The 17,099-nt window shown below is 43.4% G+C and overlaps 1 protein-coding gene across 1 annotated transcript in view; it reads left to right on the top strand.

Annotated features, from left to right (window-relative positions):
• The window catches only part of Mrps35 (mitochondrial ribosomal protein S35), a 23,598-nt gene extending 8,018 nt beyond the window's left edge, over positions 1-15,580 (top strand). The window contains exons 4-7 of the mRNA XM_013033418.1: positions 104-243; positions 5,286-5,395; positions 5,658-5,727; positions 15,173-15,580. Coding sequence (XP_012888872.1) covers positions 104-243; positions 5,286-5,395; positions 5,658-5,727; positions 15,173-15,442 — 590 coding nt within the window. The 3' untranslated portion in view covers positions 15,443-15,580. The remainder of the gene's footprint in view (positions 1-103; positions 244-5,285; positions 5,396-5,657; positions 5,728-15,172) is intronic.
• Positions 15,581-17,099: the final 1,519 nt, after the last annotated feature.

Raw genomic sequence — 17,099 nt, 5'->3', positions numbered from 1 at the left:
GAGGAACAGCGCCCAGGCCCAGAGTTCAGGCCCCCCGCCCGGACCCAAAAAAAAAAAAAAGAATTTACTTGCCAAATATAATTGATACTCTTTTAATATTCAGATTTCTGCACTGAGTGGCCAGCTGCACTAGACAGTGATGAGAAATGTGAGAAGCATTTTCCTATTGAAATTGACACTGCTGACTATGTGTCATCAGGACCATCCATCCGGAACCCCAAAGCCAGAGTAGTAACATTAAGGGTAAGAGGTGTGTGCATGGGGGGGTTGCGCAGGGTTGGTACTGGGGCATGAACTCGGGACCCCGTGCTATTTCTTAGGTTTTTGTTTGGTTGGGTTTTTTTTTTTCTCAAGGATGCCCTACCACTGGATTTTTGCTGGTTAATTGGAGGTTAAGAGACTCTTAGATTTGTATGCCCAGCTGGCTTCCAAGTGCGAGGCTCAGATCTCAGCTTCCTGAGTAGCTAGGATTACAAGTGTGAGACACCAGTGGCTGGTAAGAGGTTTTTTTTTAAAGATAAGAATCACCAGTGTGGACTGGGAAGGTGGCTCAGTGGTAGAGCGCTTGCCTTGCATGCTCGAGGCCCTGGGTTCGATTCCCCAGCACCACATAAGCAAAAAGAAAAAAGCCGGAAATGGCGCTGTGGCTCAAGTGGTAGAGCGCTAGCCTTGAGCTGAAGAGCTGAGGGACAGCGCCCAGGCCCAGAGTTCAGGCCCCATGACCGGACCAAAAAAAAAAAAAAGAATCACCAGTGCTGGTGGCTCATGCTTGCAATCCTAGCTATTCAGGAGGCTGAGATCTGAGGCTCAGGGTTCAAAGCCAGTTCCAGCAGAGAGACTCTTACCTCCAATAGACAAAGGCCAAAAGTGGCTTGATGGCTCAAGTAGTAAAGCACTGGCCTTGAGAAAAAGCAGTTCAGCCACAGCACCCTAGGCCCTGAGTTCAGCCCCAGCGCACACACACACACAAAAGATAGATCATAGAAATATAGATTATGGATGATAGATTGATAGATGATAAATACCTATATAATATGCATAGAAATGTACATGTCTACGTACATAGAGACAAATGTATTTCCTTACTTGATCTCCCTACCCCCAGCCCATTTCTCTCCTGAATTCATCTCAGGACCCTCTGCATGGGAGCAAGTGCTCTGTCCCTTGAACTACATCCTCAACCTCAATACTTTGCTATTTAGAAATGAAATGAATATCCTCAGGATTAATATTTGTATATATTCCTAAAATGAATGGAAAAATGCAGGTCAAAGGATATAACTCTTGTAGTTTTTGCTATCTATCACAAATTTTCTGCAGGATTTTTTTTTAAGGCAGATTGCTATAAAGTCCTATTTTCCTATGCATTCACAACTTTGATAAACTGCCATTTGGTACACTAAATTTTTTATAATTGATAATCAGCATTTTGCAAAGGATTGAAACATGTGATTTAGTACTAGTGAGGCCGATAATCTGTTCTGTATCATTGCCTGCTATGATGGCTCTCCTCTGCCCTGGGACTCACCCCTGCTTCCTGACAGTCAGGCCTCAGTGCAGTGCCGTGTAGTGTAGTGCTTCCTGTGGTGATAGCCACATGCTCAGGGGTGGTCATGAACATAGGCCCAGCGTTGCAGCCCAGCATACTGAGGCAGTGTAGTGGTGAGAAGCAAATAGAATAAACATTATTGGGAGATACTTACCTGGTAGAAAATTTGGTTGTAATATTATTGTGCTTCACATCAGTCTACCATTGAGGGAAATTAAAAAAGAAAGTGGGCCCCTGACAAGCCATTTGAAAAGCAGTTAAAAAAAAAAAAAGACAATAAAAAAATCAAGAGATGTGCCCCAGGGCTTAGGGTTCACACCTGTAGTCCTAGCTACTGAAGATGCTGGTTCAAAGCCCACTGGAACAGGAAAGTCCATGAGACTCAAAAAACAAATTAACAAGCAAAAAGCTTGAAGTAGAGCTGTGGGTCAAGTGGTAGAGTGTCTTTCTTAACTGAAAAAGCTAAGGGAAAATGCAAGACCCTGAGTTCAAACCCCAGTACCTGCACCAAAGGCAAAAAAACAACAAGAGTTACTACTAGCAAAAAGTAATACTAGTGGGGAAAGCATTGGAAGCACTTTGTTAGAATGGCAGAATCCAAATTAAATTTTAATTCGTTTCTCATTATGAACATATATATGAGTACATATTACATCTTGTGATGTATCCAAATGTGTGTAGAGTGCACCCCATCAGACTCCCACTCCACATCTCTCCCCCAACCCCTCATGGTGCTTCTTAAAACAATTTCAACAGGTTTTTGGTTTGGTTTGGGTTTTTTTTTTTTTTTTTTTTGGTCATTTGTGGGGCTTGAACTCTGGGCCTGGGAGCTGTCCATGAGCTCTTCAGCTCATGCAAGTGCTCTACCACTTGAGTCACAGTGCCACATCTGGTTTTCTGGTGGTTTATTGGAGGTAAGAGTCTCATGGACTTTCCAGCCTGGGCTGGCTTTGAATCACAATGCTCAGATTTCAGCCTTCTGAGTAGCTAGGATTACAGGCATCAGCCACTGGTGCTCAGCACAGGTTTCATTTTTTTCTCTTTTTGTTGTTTGTTTTTGTGCTGGTGCTGGAGTTTGAACTTGGGGCCATTCTCTCTCATTTGGCCTCTTTTGCTCAATGCTAGTGCTCTTCCACTAAAGCTCCACTTCCAGCTTTTGTTTATTAATTGGAGATAAGGATCTCACAGACTTTCCTGCCCAGCCTGGCTTCAAACATGATCATTAAACCTCAGCTGCCTGAGTAGCTAGGATTACAGGCATGAGCCACAGGCACTTCCCTTTAAAAGTGTTGCCATTCTGATTTACTTCTGGCAAAAAGCCTGTGTATGAACTTACTCCGCGGAAACTGAGTCTTGGGGAGGCTTAACCCTGTTCCTGTCTTACATGCAATACCAGACTTGCACTAACTACATCCAGTTGGCATATAGATTTAAAAAAAAAAAAAAGTGCCACTATCATGTTACCTTCTCTTGTAATTTGAAGCATCACTGTTATTTGGGGGATATTATGGAAATAGCATGATATATATCCTTGAAAAATAACAACTTGGGAAAAAAGTGTCTTGAGGATTCTTTAGAATTTTGATGAAAGAAGGTGGCACACAGCCTTTATGTCAGGGGATCCCCAATTAAGGCTAGTTTTGTAGTACCCATGCATCCACCAGGGGGCAGACTGTGCTACAGTTTCTTGAACCATGGAGTTTCTGGCATAAACTCTAGTTTTTAACATCAAGGTGTTTATATGAATATGAATGTTAAACAGATATTACAATAAATACTAGCATTGCTACCACTTTTTTTTAATGTGTTGCTAAACGCTAGTGGCCTTATGCTTATAATCCTAGCCACTGTGGAGGCTGAGAGCTGAGGATCACAGTTCAAAGCCAGCTCAGATAAATCCATGACTCTTATCTCTAACCAACAAAAAGCCAGAACTAGAGATATCTCTCAAGTGGTAAAGCACCAACCTGGAGTGAAGTCCCACCTAGCACTGGCAAGAAAAAAAAAACCCAAATTTAGAATTGAGTGTGCTGGGGGCTGAGATAGGCCTTTCCTGATCAGTCAGTTCCAGATCAGCCTGGCTACCTTGTCTCAGGACATGACTTTTTAAAAAAGAAAAAAAAGGAATAAAAGCTGGGCACCCGTGGCTCACGCCTATAATTCTAGCTACTTAGGAAGCTGAGATCTGAGAATTGTGGTTTGAATCCAGCCCAGGCAGGAAAGTCTGTGAGACTCTTATCTCCAATTAATTACTAGAAAACTGGAAGTGGAAGAGCACTAGCCTTGAGCTGAAGAGCACAGGAGCAGCGCCCAGGCCGAGTTCAAGCCCCACGACCTAAAAAAAAAAATTTTTTTTTCTTTTGTTCCAGAAATTGAACCCAGGGCCTTATTTGCTAAGAACACCCTCTACCCAGTCTTTAAAAAATTCTTAGGTCTGAGATTAGTTTTAACTTTTGAAAAATGTTGAGCTGAATTATTTTTAAATGTTTTGATCCTTCCTTTATATAATATTCCAACCTTCAAGAGATATCTGTATGTTTTAAAAGTAAATGTCCCAGCTAGGTATGATGGCACACACCTATAATCCCCACACTCAGAAGATTGAGGGGAGAGAATCACATGTTCAAGGCCAGCATGGGCTACATGGTAAGGCCTTCTCAGCAAACGTCCCCTAACTGTTGGCAGTGATGTATATTTCAGAATTGCACAGCAGAGGATTTCCCTTGGGGTATTGTGCATTACATAAACTCAGGACCTCAGGCATTCTACCTGCTTGCATCCTGAGCCATATAGCCAATCCTTTTGTTTTTGTTTTTCGTTTACTAGTATTGAAAGGTGAACTCAGGGCTGTGTGCCCTTACTTGTCTTTTTGATCAAGGCTGGCACTTGACTCCTTGAACCATGCCTCTACTTTGGGCTTTTTGCTGATCCATTGGAGATAAGAGCCATAGATTTGTCTGCCTTGCCTGGCTTCCAAGTGCAATCCTTAAATAGGATTTACAAGCATGCCACCAGTGCCCTGTTCCTCTTGATTTTAATTTGTTTTTCAGGTAGGATCTCACACCAACTTTGTCCTGGCTAGCTTCCAACCAGGATCTTCCTGTCTGACTCCTGAGTAATTGGAATTATAGATGTGTACCAGCATGCCCAGCCTTAAAGCAATTATGTTTTATCCACTTATTTCTATAATCCACCTTTGTTAGTTAAACTCTATTGGTGCATCTCAGATGTCCTTGAGTTTACTTACTTCAGAGGATTACCAGTTCTTACAGGAAAGATACTAAGTTCACTTCTAATGTTTTTTGGTTTTTATTCCCCTTTTCTGTTAGGAAAATCAGCTTCATAATGTATTCAAACCACTAACTGTATAGAGAAGGGTTTGGAGAGGTTTGTTGTTTGTTTTTTTTTAGTGGGTTTAATTTTATTTATTTATTTTTTGGGTCTGGTCGTGGGGCCTGAACTCTGGGCCTGGGCGCTGTCCCTCAGCCCTTCAGCTCAAGGCTAGCGCTCTACCACTTGAGCCACAGCGCCACTTCCGGCTTTTTTTTTTGCTTATATGGTGCTGAGGAATCGAACCCAGGGCCTCATGCATGCAAGGCAAGTGCTCTACCACTGAGCCACCTTCCCAGCCCCTAGTGGGTTTAATATTAATACAAGTAGGTAATATAATACTGCTACTTGTTTTCATTACATGAAATTACTGTTTCAATAATTGTTTTTCCTGTTTTGTTTTAAGGTTAAACTTTCCAGTTTGAATTTAGATGACCACGCAAAGAAGAAACTTACTAAACTTGTAGGAAACCAATATTGCAAGACCACGGATATACTTACTATCAAAACAGATAGGTAAGAAAAGAAGAAGTAGGGCAGTGGCTCAAGTGGTAGAGTGCCGGCCTTGAGTGAGAAAGCTTAGAAGAGCACCTAGTACCTGAGTTCAAGCTGCAGTTTAAGCACACACAACAATAATAATAACACCAGACTTTTTTAATCCTCAGTTAATGAGCTACCCAGACTATTCTAAAAACAGCATTTTAGTAGATGACCCCTTTGACAAATGTGCTTAGGTACTGAGTTTGTAGAATTTGACTTTCTTTTCCTTTTTTTAAAGGTGCCCTTTAAAGAGACAGAATTATGATTATGCAATGTACCTGCTGACAGTTTTATACCATGAGTCTTGGGTAAGTGTATGTGTACATTTAATGATTTTGTAAGTATAATTTAGATCACGTTAAGGTCTCAGGTAAGCCAGGTGCCAGTAGGTCATGCCTGTAATCCTTGCTACCTAGGAAGCTGAGATCTGAGGATCATGGTTCAAAGCCAACCTAATCAGGAAAGTCTGTATGAGACTCTTATCTCTAATTAACTACCAGAAAACCAGAAGTGGCGCTGTGGCTCAAAGTGGTACACTACTAGTCTTGAGTGTGAAAGCTCAGGGACAGCACCCAGGCCCTGAGTTCAAGCCCCCATGACCATCAAAAAGAACAAAAAGGTGTCATGTAAGTACTCAGTTGGGTATTTTGTAACCACTAAGAACGCATGAAATGTCCTACAGAGCTTCTGGCACCAAAAGCAGGCATCTTGAGTTAGATTATTCACTCACTCACAGGACTGGACTGCCATATGCCTAAAGACCCTTAAATGATGTTTCTCACTTTTCTTGGAAAACGTGTAAGTTTTTATTTGATTAAAAAATTATTTTAGGGCTGGGAAGGTGGCTCAGTGGTAGAGCGCTTGCCTTGCATGCCTGAGGCCCTGGGTTCGATTCCTCAGAACCACATAAGCAAAAAGAAAAAAGCCGGAAGTGGCACTGTGGCTCAAGTGGTAGAGCGCTAGCCTTGAGCTGAAGAGCTGAGGAACAGCGCCCAGGCCCAGAGTTCAGGCCCACTACTGGACCCAAAAATCAATAAATAATTTAGGCTGGGAATGTGGCTTAGTTGGTAGAGTGCTTGCCTTGCATGCATGAAGCCCTGGGTTCAATTCCTCAGTACCACATAATCAGAAAGGTCGGAAGTAGTCTGTGGCTCAAGTGGTAGCCTTGAGCAAAACAAAACCCAAGGACAATGCCCAGGACCTGAGTTCAAGCCTCAGGTCTGGCAAAAAATAAATAAATAAAATTTAAAAAAATTAAGGTGAAGGTTCTGCTAGAGAGTGCATGATTTTTCATGTTAACATACTGATTAAAATTTTTGATTAGAATGTAACATTGACTTACATATTAGCATCAGTTAAGGTCAGTTCGGTGTTCAGGTAGTTAGAGTAGTCCTGTGTGTGAACAAAACAAGTTAGTGCAGTGCATATATACACTCACAGGTCATTTCCACAGAAGCACCAGCTCTTCATGCTTTAAAAACGCCTCAGAATCACCATTCAAAGCCAACCTGGACAGGAAAGTCTGAGAGTCTTATCTCCAAATAACTACAAAAGGCTGGTAGTAGAGTTGTGGCTCAAGTGGTAGAATGCTAGCCTTGAACAGAAAAGCTCAGGGACAGTGCCCAGGCCGTGAATTTAAGCCCCAGGACCAGTGCATACACAGACTCGAGATAGAAAAAATGTATAATTCTCTGAAATTTTCATTTTGTCTTAAAAGAAATAACATGCTATCCTTTTTTTTTTTTTTAATTTGTCAGTCATGGGACCTGAACTCGGCCTGGGCACTGTCCCTCAGCTCTTTAGCTCAAGGCTAGCACTCTACCACTTGAGCCACAGCACCACTTCCAGCTTTTTCTGCCTTATGTGGTGCTGAGGAATCGAACCCAGGACCTCATGTTTGTGAGGCAAGCGCTCTACCATTGAGCCACCTTGCCAGCCAGAATGATTAGTTTGGTGTCTATATATTCATTTTATAGTTTATGATGAACTATCGTCGTAATTAATCAACTTTCTATGCAATATTATATTGGCTGTAATCACTATGCTTTTTTGACATAAAAATGATAAATTGATTTTACTATTTTTACCTCATTGGACATTCTTTTCCATTTTAAACTGAAACTAGAAACCCATTGCCAGGAATAACATGCTAAATAAAATCTAGAATGTGGGGGAAAAAAAATGCCTCAGAGCCCGGCGGTGGCTCACACCTATAATCCTAGTTACTGAGGAGGCTGAGATCTGAGGATCACAGTTCAAAGCCAGCCCTGGGGGCTGGGAAGGTGGCTCAGTGGTAGAGCACCTGCTTTGCATGCATGAGACCCTCGGTTTGATTCCCCAGCACCACATAAGCAAAAAGAAAAAAAGCCAGAAGTGGTGCTGTGGCTCAAGTGGTAGAGCGCTAGCCTTGAGCTGAAGAGCTGAGGGACAGCGCCCAGGCCCCACCACTGGACCCAAAAAAAAAAGCCAGCCCGGGCAAAAAAGTCCTTGACACTCTTATCTCCAATTAACCACTAGAAAACCGGAAGTGGTGCTGTGGCTCAAGCCGTAAAGTGCTCGGTTTGAGCTGAAGAGCACAGGAATAGCGCCCAAGCCCAGAGTTCAAGCCCCATGACCAACCAAAAAAAAGAAAAAAAAGCCTCAGGGCTGTGCTCTCTTCCTTAGTTTTTTTCTCAGAGTTGGAGCTTTACCACTTGAGCTGTACCTCTACATCCAGCTTTTTGCTGATTAATTGTAGATAAGAGTTTCTTGGACACATCTGCCAGGCTGGCTTTGTACCAGAATCCTCAGCTCTCAGCCTCCTGTAGTCCTCAGCTAGGAGTACATGTGTGAGACACAGTGCCTGGCCTCGAAGTTTTAAACATTAATTTTTTAATTTTAAGTAAATATTAATATTACTTAAAAATTAGTTTGCATTCCAAATACCTAGGCACTGAGTAGCATTTTATATTAGGAACATTTTAATAGAGTTAACCGGAGAGACTCTCTTCGATGTATAGAGAACTTAGATTTAGATAGAGAAGTTGAGGCAGGGTCTTTCTATGTAGCTAGCCTAGACCGGCGCTGAACTCATGATCCTCCTGCCTCAGCCTCCTAATTGCTGGGTTTCTGTGTGTGTGTGCCACCACACGGGCTTTTGATTTGTCTTCTTGTGAACCTTAGAGCTACAACAATGTGGAAGTGGTAGTGAGACAAAGATGCGATAGACTACTATATAGTGGTAAGAATGTCCCATGTCAGCCTGGTGCGTGCGCTCTGGCCTGTAATCCTCACTACTCAGGAAGCTGAGATCTAGAGGATCATGGGTCAAGTCAACCCTGGTAGAAAACTCTGTAAGACTCCCATTTCTGAAATAACCCACAGAAGGCCAGGCTGGAGGTATGGCTCAAATAGTAGAGCACCAGCTGAGTAAACCAATCTGAGCTGCCACAGGCTCTAAGTTCAAATCCTAGTATTGGCATTCACAAGTACATGCACGGGTGCATGCAACTATTAGCCATTTAGTGAAGAAACTAATTCCTAGGATTCAAGCCTGAGGTCTTGTGATAGAGCTGTTCTTCAGACTGCTCAAGGCATCTTCATTGGTGTTAAACAAAGCCATTTAACACAAAGGCAGTAGCAAGTGGAGACGGAAAAGTTTTATTTCAAATTATTTAAGAGAGAAGAAAGAGGCGACATTGTCCAAAAAGAAATGTGCTGTTTACCTGACTTATGTAACTCTAAGTCTTCTGTACCTCACATTTATAATAATAAAAGAAAATATTTTTTGCATATTAGAACAAAAAGTAGCTGGGCATCAGTGGCTCACACCTATAATCCTAGCTATTTGTGGCCCTGTGGGTCACAGTTTGAAGCCAGCTTGGGCAAGAATTTTCCAATTAACTGGGAAAAAAGCTTAGGAAGTAGAGCTGTGGCCCAAGTGGTAGAGCACCTAGCCTTGAGTGAGCTAGCTAGGCACCTAAGAAAAACATACATGGGGCTGGGAAGGTGGCTCAGTGATAGAGCACTTGCCTTACATGCCTGAGGCCCTGGGTTCGATTCCTCAGCACCACATAAGCAAAATGAAAAAAGCCGGAAGTGGCGCTGTGGCTCAAGTGGTAGACTGTTAGCCTTGAGCTAAAGAGCTGAGGGACAGCGCCCAGGCCCAGGGGTCAGGCCCCATGACCGGACCCCCAAAAAAAGAAAGAAAAACATACAGACAGCAGGACTTGCTTTTGTGGGGGAGGAGGGGAGTGTGACGGGGGGGGGGGAGTATTCTCTTTCCTCTCATTCCCCTAGCTTCAGGCAGTCACGCTCCCTTTCAACCAGCAGCGTGGTTGCATGAGCTATAGCTCCATAGCTGCTGTTTCTGAGAGTTAATCACAAGTAATCAAACCAGCCAGTTTCCATTCTTGCCGTGCAGCCTGTAAAATGCATCCCTCCCCCTACAAAAGGAAATGGCAGCCATAAATGAACTCAATGAAAGTTGACTGACTGGGTTCTTCTTGGGAAATCTGTGACTTAGGACCCAACCAGCCCTTATTCTAGATTCATGCATGAAATCTACCGTGCTAATGACTTGAGGCGAGAACAAGGAGCCCCATATCACTGTCCCAGATACACATAATTAAAGAATTCCTACATTAAGAGCAACTCGTAGGCCTTTCTAAACAAGCACCATCAGGGAAGAAGCTTTAAAAGAATGCAGATCAGCCATGAAGGTTTGCAGAACAGAATTTTTATTGAATCAGAATTCTTTTTTCCTTCACCAGCAGGGAATTCAAGCTTGATACTGGTGTTACACTTGGCATCCAATCCTGTATTTATAGAGAGCCCTGCTTAATACATCGTTGCATTATTATTTTTTATATGCTAGCCTCTGAGCATTTAATCCTCAAATATTTGTGTCCCTTGGCTTCTTCATTGTTCCATGGTCGCTTCTAAGTAGCATTGAGAGGAAAGTAGTTGGGACTCAGCTGAAAAAGCATTCATGGAAGCTTCTGTACAGGAATGCTACTGCTGTAAATTCTTCAAGACTATAGCATCAAAGCTTACTCAAGTGGGCGAACCTTTCACAAAGCACAGGCTTCTGCTGGAGGGGCCCAGCGATGCCTCAGAACCCCGTTATGTCAGCACTGAGAGGGCACTAAAAGACACTTACTCTCAGAAGTCTAAGGAAACAGACACTAAACTGGATGCTTGTGGCTTATCTCTGACATCCTAGCCACTCAGGAGGCTGAGATTTGAGGATTGTGGTTCAAAGCCAGTCTGGACAGGAAAGTCTATGATAGTCATATTTTCAGTTTACCAGCACAAACTTGGACATGTAGCTATGTCTAAAGTGGTAAAGTACTTGCCTTTAGCAAAAGAAGCTCAAGGACAGGGCCCGGATCCTGGGTTGAAGCCCCAGGACTGGGTACATACACACAAAAAAGATACTTACGGTCAGTTATTTCTTAGTTACAAAGGTTGAGACCTAACAGGAAAAACAGTCCCCAATTGTGGAACATGTCAGAGGAACCCAGCAGCTCCTAGACTGTTACACTGTCTCACATACTAGCATTCAGAAAAACGTCTAAATTAATGCCAGGCACTGGTGACTCTTGCCTATAAACCTAGCTACTTAGGAAGCTGAGATCTGAGGATCTCAGTTCAAAGCTAACCTGAGCAGATGAACTCTAGACTCTTAAAGCATTGTGCTATAGATGTAGGAAAACTGTTTAATCATTTAAAAAAAAAAAATTCTGGGGCTGGGAAGTTGGCTCAGTGGTAGAGTGCTTGCCTTGCATGCATGAGGCCCTGGGTTCAATTCCTCAGCACTACATAAGCAAAAAGAAAAAAGCCGGAAGTGGCACTGTGGCTCAAGTGGTAGAGTGCTAGGCCTTGAGCTGAATAGCTGAGGGACAGCGCCCAGGCTCAGAGTTCAGGCCCCACAACCAGACCAAAAAAAAAAAAATTCTAGGGGCTGAGAATGTGGCTTAGTGGTAGAGTACTTGCCTAGCATACATGAAGCCCTGGGTTCGATTCCTCAGTTCCATAAACCCAGAAAAAGCCAGAAGTGGCACTGTGGCTCAAGTGGTAGTGTTAGCCTTGAGCAAAAGGAGCTCAGGGACAGTTCCCTGGGCCCTGAGTTCAAGCCCCAGGACGGGCAAAAAACAAAAACCTCCAAGCTGTGTGCCAGTGGCTCATTCCTGCCTATAATCTTAGCTACTCAGGAGGCTTTGCATTCTTTCTGGAAGAAAGCCAAACAACAGCACGAGGACCTGATTTCAATCACACATAAGCACGCACGCACATACACACATCTAAATAGAATTGAGTTTCTTGGCGTACTAGGTTAGAATTTAGCATTGTAATAACTTTTGCTTTTAATCCACTATAAATATTTTTCTCTACCTGTGTTTTCTGATTTGCATGTTTTTTGAGAGAGAGAGAGAGAGAGAGAGTGTGTGTGTGTGTGTGTGTGTGTGTGTGTGTGTGTGTGTGTGTCTACATACACTGGGGTTGAAATTAGGTCCTCGTGAAATTGTTTTTTCCCCTCAAGGTTGGTTGGTGCTCTACCACTTGAGTCACACCTCTCCTTCTGGCTTTGTGCTAGTTAATTGGAGAGATGAATCTCCAGCCAGCTCAGGCTGGCTTCAAACCATGATCTCTAGATCTCAGCTTCTTGAGTAGCTAAGATTACAGGTGTGAGCCACTGGCACCCAGCTTAGAATTTTTTTTTTTTGGTGGTGGGGGTGGGGGGTCCAGTCGTGAGGCCTGAACTCTGGGCCTGGGCACTGTCCCTCAGCTCTTCAGCTTGCGCTCTACCACTTGAGCCACAGTGCCACTTCCAGCTTTTTTTTTTTCCTGCTTATGTGGTGCTGAGGACTCGAACCCAGGGCCTCATGCATGCAAGGCAAGCATCTACCACTGAGCCACCTTCCCAGCCCCTAGAATTTTTTTTAATGGCTTAACAGTTTTCCTCATGGCACAGTGCCTTGTTTGTAGTCATGAATAGTGGATCATGATTCATGTCTTTACCAAATGGAGTGGTACATGAGATCTTAGTATGTTACTTTGTTATTACAGAATGTGCTGACTTTATCACTTAAGTTAGTTAGCAGAAAGCCAGAAATGGAGCTGTGGTTCAGATGGTATAGCCCCAGCTTGAGGGAAAAAGCTCAGCAAGAATGGGAGGCCTTAGTAAGTACTAGTAGCTCCCTCCTACTCAGGAGGCTGCAATCTGAGTATCATGATTCAAAGTCAACCCAGGCAGGAAAGTCTGTGAGGTTCTTATCTCCAATTACAGAAAACCAGAAGTAGTGCTGTGGCCCCAAGTGATATAGCACTAGCCTTGAACAAAGGAGCTCAGGGACCAGCACTCAGGCCCTGAGTTCAAGCCCCATGACTGACAAAAATAAATAAATAATAAGAAGAAGAATGTGAGACCTTGAGTTCAAATTCTACTACCAGCACAAAACCAAAAGAAAAACAAAAACAACTTTCCTCTTTTAACACCTAAAATACCAATTGACAATTAACTGTCTGTCTCTCATCATGGCTATTAATAAATCTCAAGTGCAGATGCTTCAAAAAAACAACAACAACAACAACTTTCCTACCAGACAAAGAAAGGACATAGGATTGGTTCACCTGGACATGTTCTGGACAGCCTGGGTGCTGTCCCTCACTCTTCCACTCAAGACTAGCACTCTATCACTTGACACACAGCGCCACTTCTGGCTTTTTCTGTTTATGTGGTTTTAAGGAATCGAACCCAGGGCCTCATACATGCGAGGCAAACACTCTACCACTGAGCCACCTCCCCAGACCTGGACATGTTTTTGGGTGTTTTTTTGGTTGGTTGTAGGGCTTGAACTCTGCGCCTGGGCACTGTCCCTTAGCTCTTCTGTTCAAGGCAAGCGCTCTACCACTTGAGCCACTTCTGGTTTATTGAAGATAAGAGTCTCATGGACTTTCCTGCCCAGGCTGGCTTTGAACCATGTTCCTCAGATCTCAGCCTCCTGAGATCTAGGATTACTGTGAGCCACTGGCGCCCGGCTCATGTTATTTCTTAAACATAAGCTAGGCTATTATCCCTAACTATAAATTCAGTTTGAGGGACAACATGGCTCAGGAGCAAGAGAACAGACTCTCCCACTTGGGCTCAGGAATTTAAGAGTCAGAGTAGAGACCCTCCAGATATCCTGTGTCTTTACTGATTTCTCTAAAGGACAAATACTGAGTCTGAGGACTCCAGGGGATTTCTTCTGACCATTTCTGGGTCCTACTGATTTGATCCTCTGCCTCTGCCTGGACCCACTGTCCCCATGGTTCTTTCTGGATGTTTGGGTAGAGCCTGGGCTCAGGACTCAGGGTGCTTTTGCCCCTTTGCTCGTACTCTACCAACTGACTCATGCCTCCAAACCCTGTCTTTGGGGATATTTGGTTTTGTTTTTGTTCGTTTCAATAGTACTGGAGATCAGTTCAGGTCCTGACTTTGCTAAGCAAGCACTCTTCCCCTAGCTATGTCCTTGGCTTTTGTTTTTTTCTTCGTTCATGGGCTCCTGTAAAAGGGGGACTAAGGCTGGGAATGTGGCTCAGTGGTAGAGTGCCTGCCTAGCATTCATGAAGCCCTGGGTTCGATTCCTCAGTACCGCATAAGTAGGGCGAGAGGGGGAAGCTGGGGATGAGCAGGATCTTCGAAGAGCCTGAGTCTTGTACTCCTGGGGCTCCTTCAATGGGATTCTTTTTAAGAGATAATACAGTATTTCTTGCTTTGCTTTTGTATTTTGTTTCTAAAGTAAGGCCTAACTTTTCCTGAGCTGCATAATCCCCATGTCTCCACCCTCCTGAGTTGCTGGGATTATGAGCATGCACCACTATGCCCAGTTATGGATATACCACTCATAATACCTTCAAGAATCCTTACTCAGGCTAGGGGAGGATTCTTCACCACCTCATAGCTCTGGACATGATGTTAACATGAAAAGAATGTGCCTGTTCTCCAGCACGCCTTGACTAGAGCATACGAGCTGTGTTGCTGATGTTCTCAGAATGTTACAGCTCCAGTTCAATCACCAACCTGAATAATCTGCCGTATGCCCTAGAATAGCATGATATTTTTTTTTAAATCAAGACTAAACAAGACATTCTTTGTCCTGTGGAAACAGAAAATAAAGAGTATAATAAAACAAAATTCAGGACGGCAGGAGGTCATTATAACAAAAGCCACCTATTGTGTACAAATGTGTACATGTACTTGATACTTTAATTTCATTAAACTTAATTGTAGCCAAGTGTGGTGGCTCACACTTGTAATTCTAGCAACTCAAAAAGTTGAGATCTAACAATCTGGGTTTGAAGCCAGCCCAGGCAGAAAAGTCTGTGAGACTCTTAGCTGAAATTGGCCACCAAAAATCTAGAAGTAGAGGTATGGCTCAAATGGTAGGGTGCCAGCCTTTTGTTAGCCAGGCACCAGAAGCTCACGCTTGTAATTCTCACAGCTCAGCTAGCTGAGAACTGAGTGTTACCATTTATATTCAGCTCAGGCAGACAAATACGAGAGATACCACATAGCTTCAGTTAACTAGCAAAAAGCCAAAAGTGGAACTGTGGCTCAAGTGGTAGAGCACCAACCTTGAGCAAAGAAGCTAAGGGACAGCAGCTTGGCCCTGAGTTCAAGCTCTAGTTCAGGCAGATAAACAATAACAACAAATAGCCCATAGCTACAGATACTACTTCTCAGAATTCAGAAGCACTCCCCCCCCCTTTTTTTTTTCTTTCTTTCAGAAAACTGAAGAATGGGAAAAAAATAAGACAGAAGCAGACATGGACGAGTATGTATGGAAAAATAGCTCTTCGGAAAGAAATGTCCTGGAGACACTGCAACAAATTAGAGCTGCAGAGAAGGACGGGGAAGTGACAAGGGAAGAGCTGCTTGGCACCCAGGAAGTGGAAGAGTACATGAAGTGTGTCGTGAGCCTGAAGAATGACGGGGAGAGTGAAGCAATCCTTTCCCAGTACAAAGAATCAGTGAAGAGACTATTAAATTTGACATGAAGAATGAAGTCGAAAATAGGCTTTGCTTTGTACATTTTAGGACCCAGGTAATCAGTATATAATGAAAAGATTTAAAAATCACAGTTTCATAAATCCCATCCAGCCAGGTACTGGTGCTCGCACCTGTAATCCTTGCTGTTCAAGAGGCTGAAATCTAAAGGATCGTGGTTCAGAGACAGCCCAGGCAGCAAAGTCTGTGAGAATCTTTATGTCTAACTAGCAAAAGTCAGAAGTGGCACTGTGGTTCAAGTAGTAGAATGCCAGCATTGAGTGAAAAAGTTCAGGAATTGCTCCCAGGCCTTGAGTTCAAGCCCCAATACTTGCACAAAAATAAAATTTCTTTCATGTTTATGTACAGTGACAACAATTATTTCAAAGTTTTCTACTCTGTACATTGGAATAATTCAAATAATGAGAGGGTCACTTTGATTTCTCTGGCTCTGAAGTGTTTTTAATTTTTTTCTGTAGGATGAATTTAATATATATTTTTGTCACTGACATGTTTTTATCCTCATATATTGGTATTGCTTTTTTTGCTAGCACTAGCCTTGAGCAGAAAAAGCTCTGAGACAGTGCCCAGGTCCTGAGTGCAAGCCCTAATTCAAATAGAAAAAGAAGCCGGGCGCTGGTGGCTCACCTGTAATCCTAGCTACACAGGAGGCTGAGATCTGAGGATCGCGGTTCAAAGCCAGCCCTGGCAGGAGAGACCGTGAGACTCCTATCTCCAATAAACCACCAGAAAACCGGAAGTGGTGCTGTAGCTCAAGTGGTAGAGCGCTCGCCTTGAGCTGAAGAGCTGAAGGACAGCGCCCAGGCCCAGAGTTCAAGCCCCACGACCGACAAAAAAAAAAACAAATAAAAAAGAAAACAGAGGAATTTAAAGTTGGGCATAATACACACACCTGTAATCCTTGTTTTACAGGAAGCATAAAGAGGAGGATCATAGGCCAGGCCAGCCTAGGCAAATGTGAGACCTTATGTGAAAAACAACTAAAGCAAAAAAGAGCTGGGAGAATAGCTCAAGGGCTAGATCACAACACAGCAAGTGAAAGGTTCTAAGTTCAAGTCCTAGTACCGCCAAGTAAAAAAGAAAGAAATTTTGAGTTCGTTTACTAAAATATTTGTATATCTGGGAAGTGGTAGCTCACACCTGTAACTTGGGAGGCTAATATCCTAGGATCAAGGTTCAAAGTCTGTGATCAGACTTGTAAATAGCCAGTAGTGAAAGAGGGATGCAAATGAGAGCAGAAATGCCACATGAGAGAAGGCCCAGAGCTCAAGCCTTGTTTGTTGCCAGCTTGCACACACACATACACACACATCAGCCAGGTATGATAGATACTTGTAACCCAGCATTAAGGAGGCCAAGACAGAAGGATCTGGGGTTTGAGGCCAGCCTGGATTATATTACAAGATCTGTTCGCTTATTTAAAGAAAACCCACAGAGGTGGTGAGAGGAGCATTTGGGGACACAGACGCTGGGGTGATCCTGAGGAGCAGGTTGGAGTGACTATGCCATCGCAGCAGTACAGACGAGATTAAGAAGCAGTGACATAGTAGAGTGTGGACCCCGGGCATGGTAGTTCAGTAATTCCAGATCATGGGGAGGGATATGGGCAAAAGTAACCTGAGGTCCTGAGTTCAAGCCCTGGTACTA

Source organism: Dipodomys ordii, unplaced genomic scaffold, assembly GCF_000151885.1.
Source record: "Dipodomys ordii isolate 6190 unplaced genomic scaffold, Dord_2.0 Scaffold167, whole genome shotgun sequence".
Classification (NCBI taxonomy): Eukaryota; Metazoa; Chordata; class Mammalia; order Rodentia; family Heteromyidae; genus Dipodomys; species Dipodomys ordii.
Note: the sequence above shows the minus strand (reverse complement) of the source record. Positions and strands in the feature narration are given on the sequence as shown.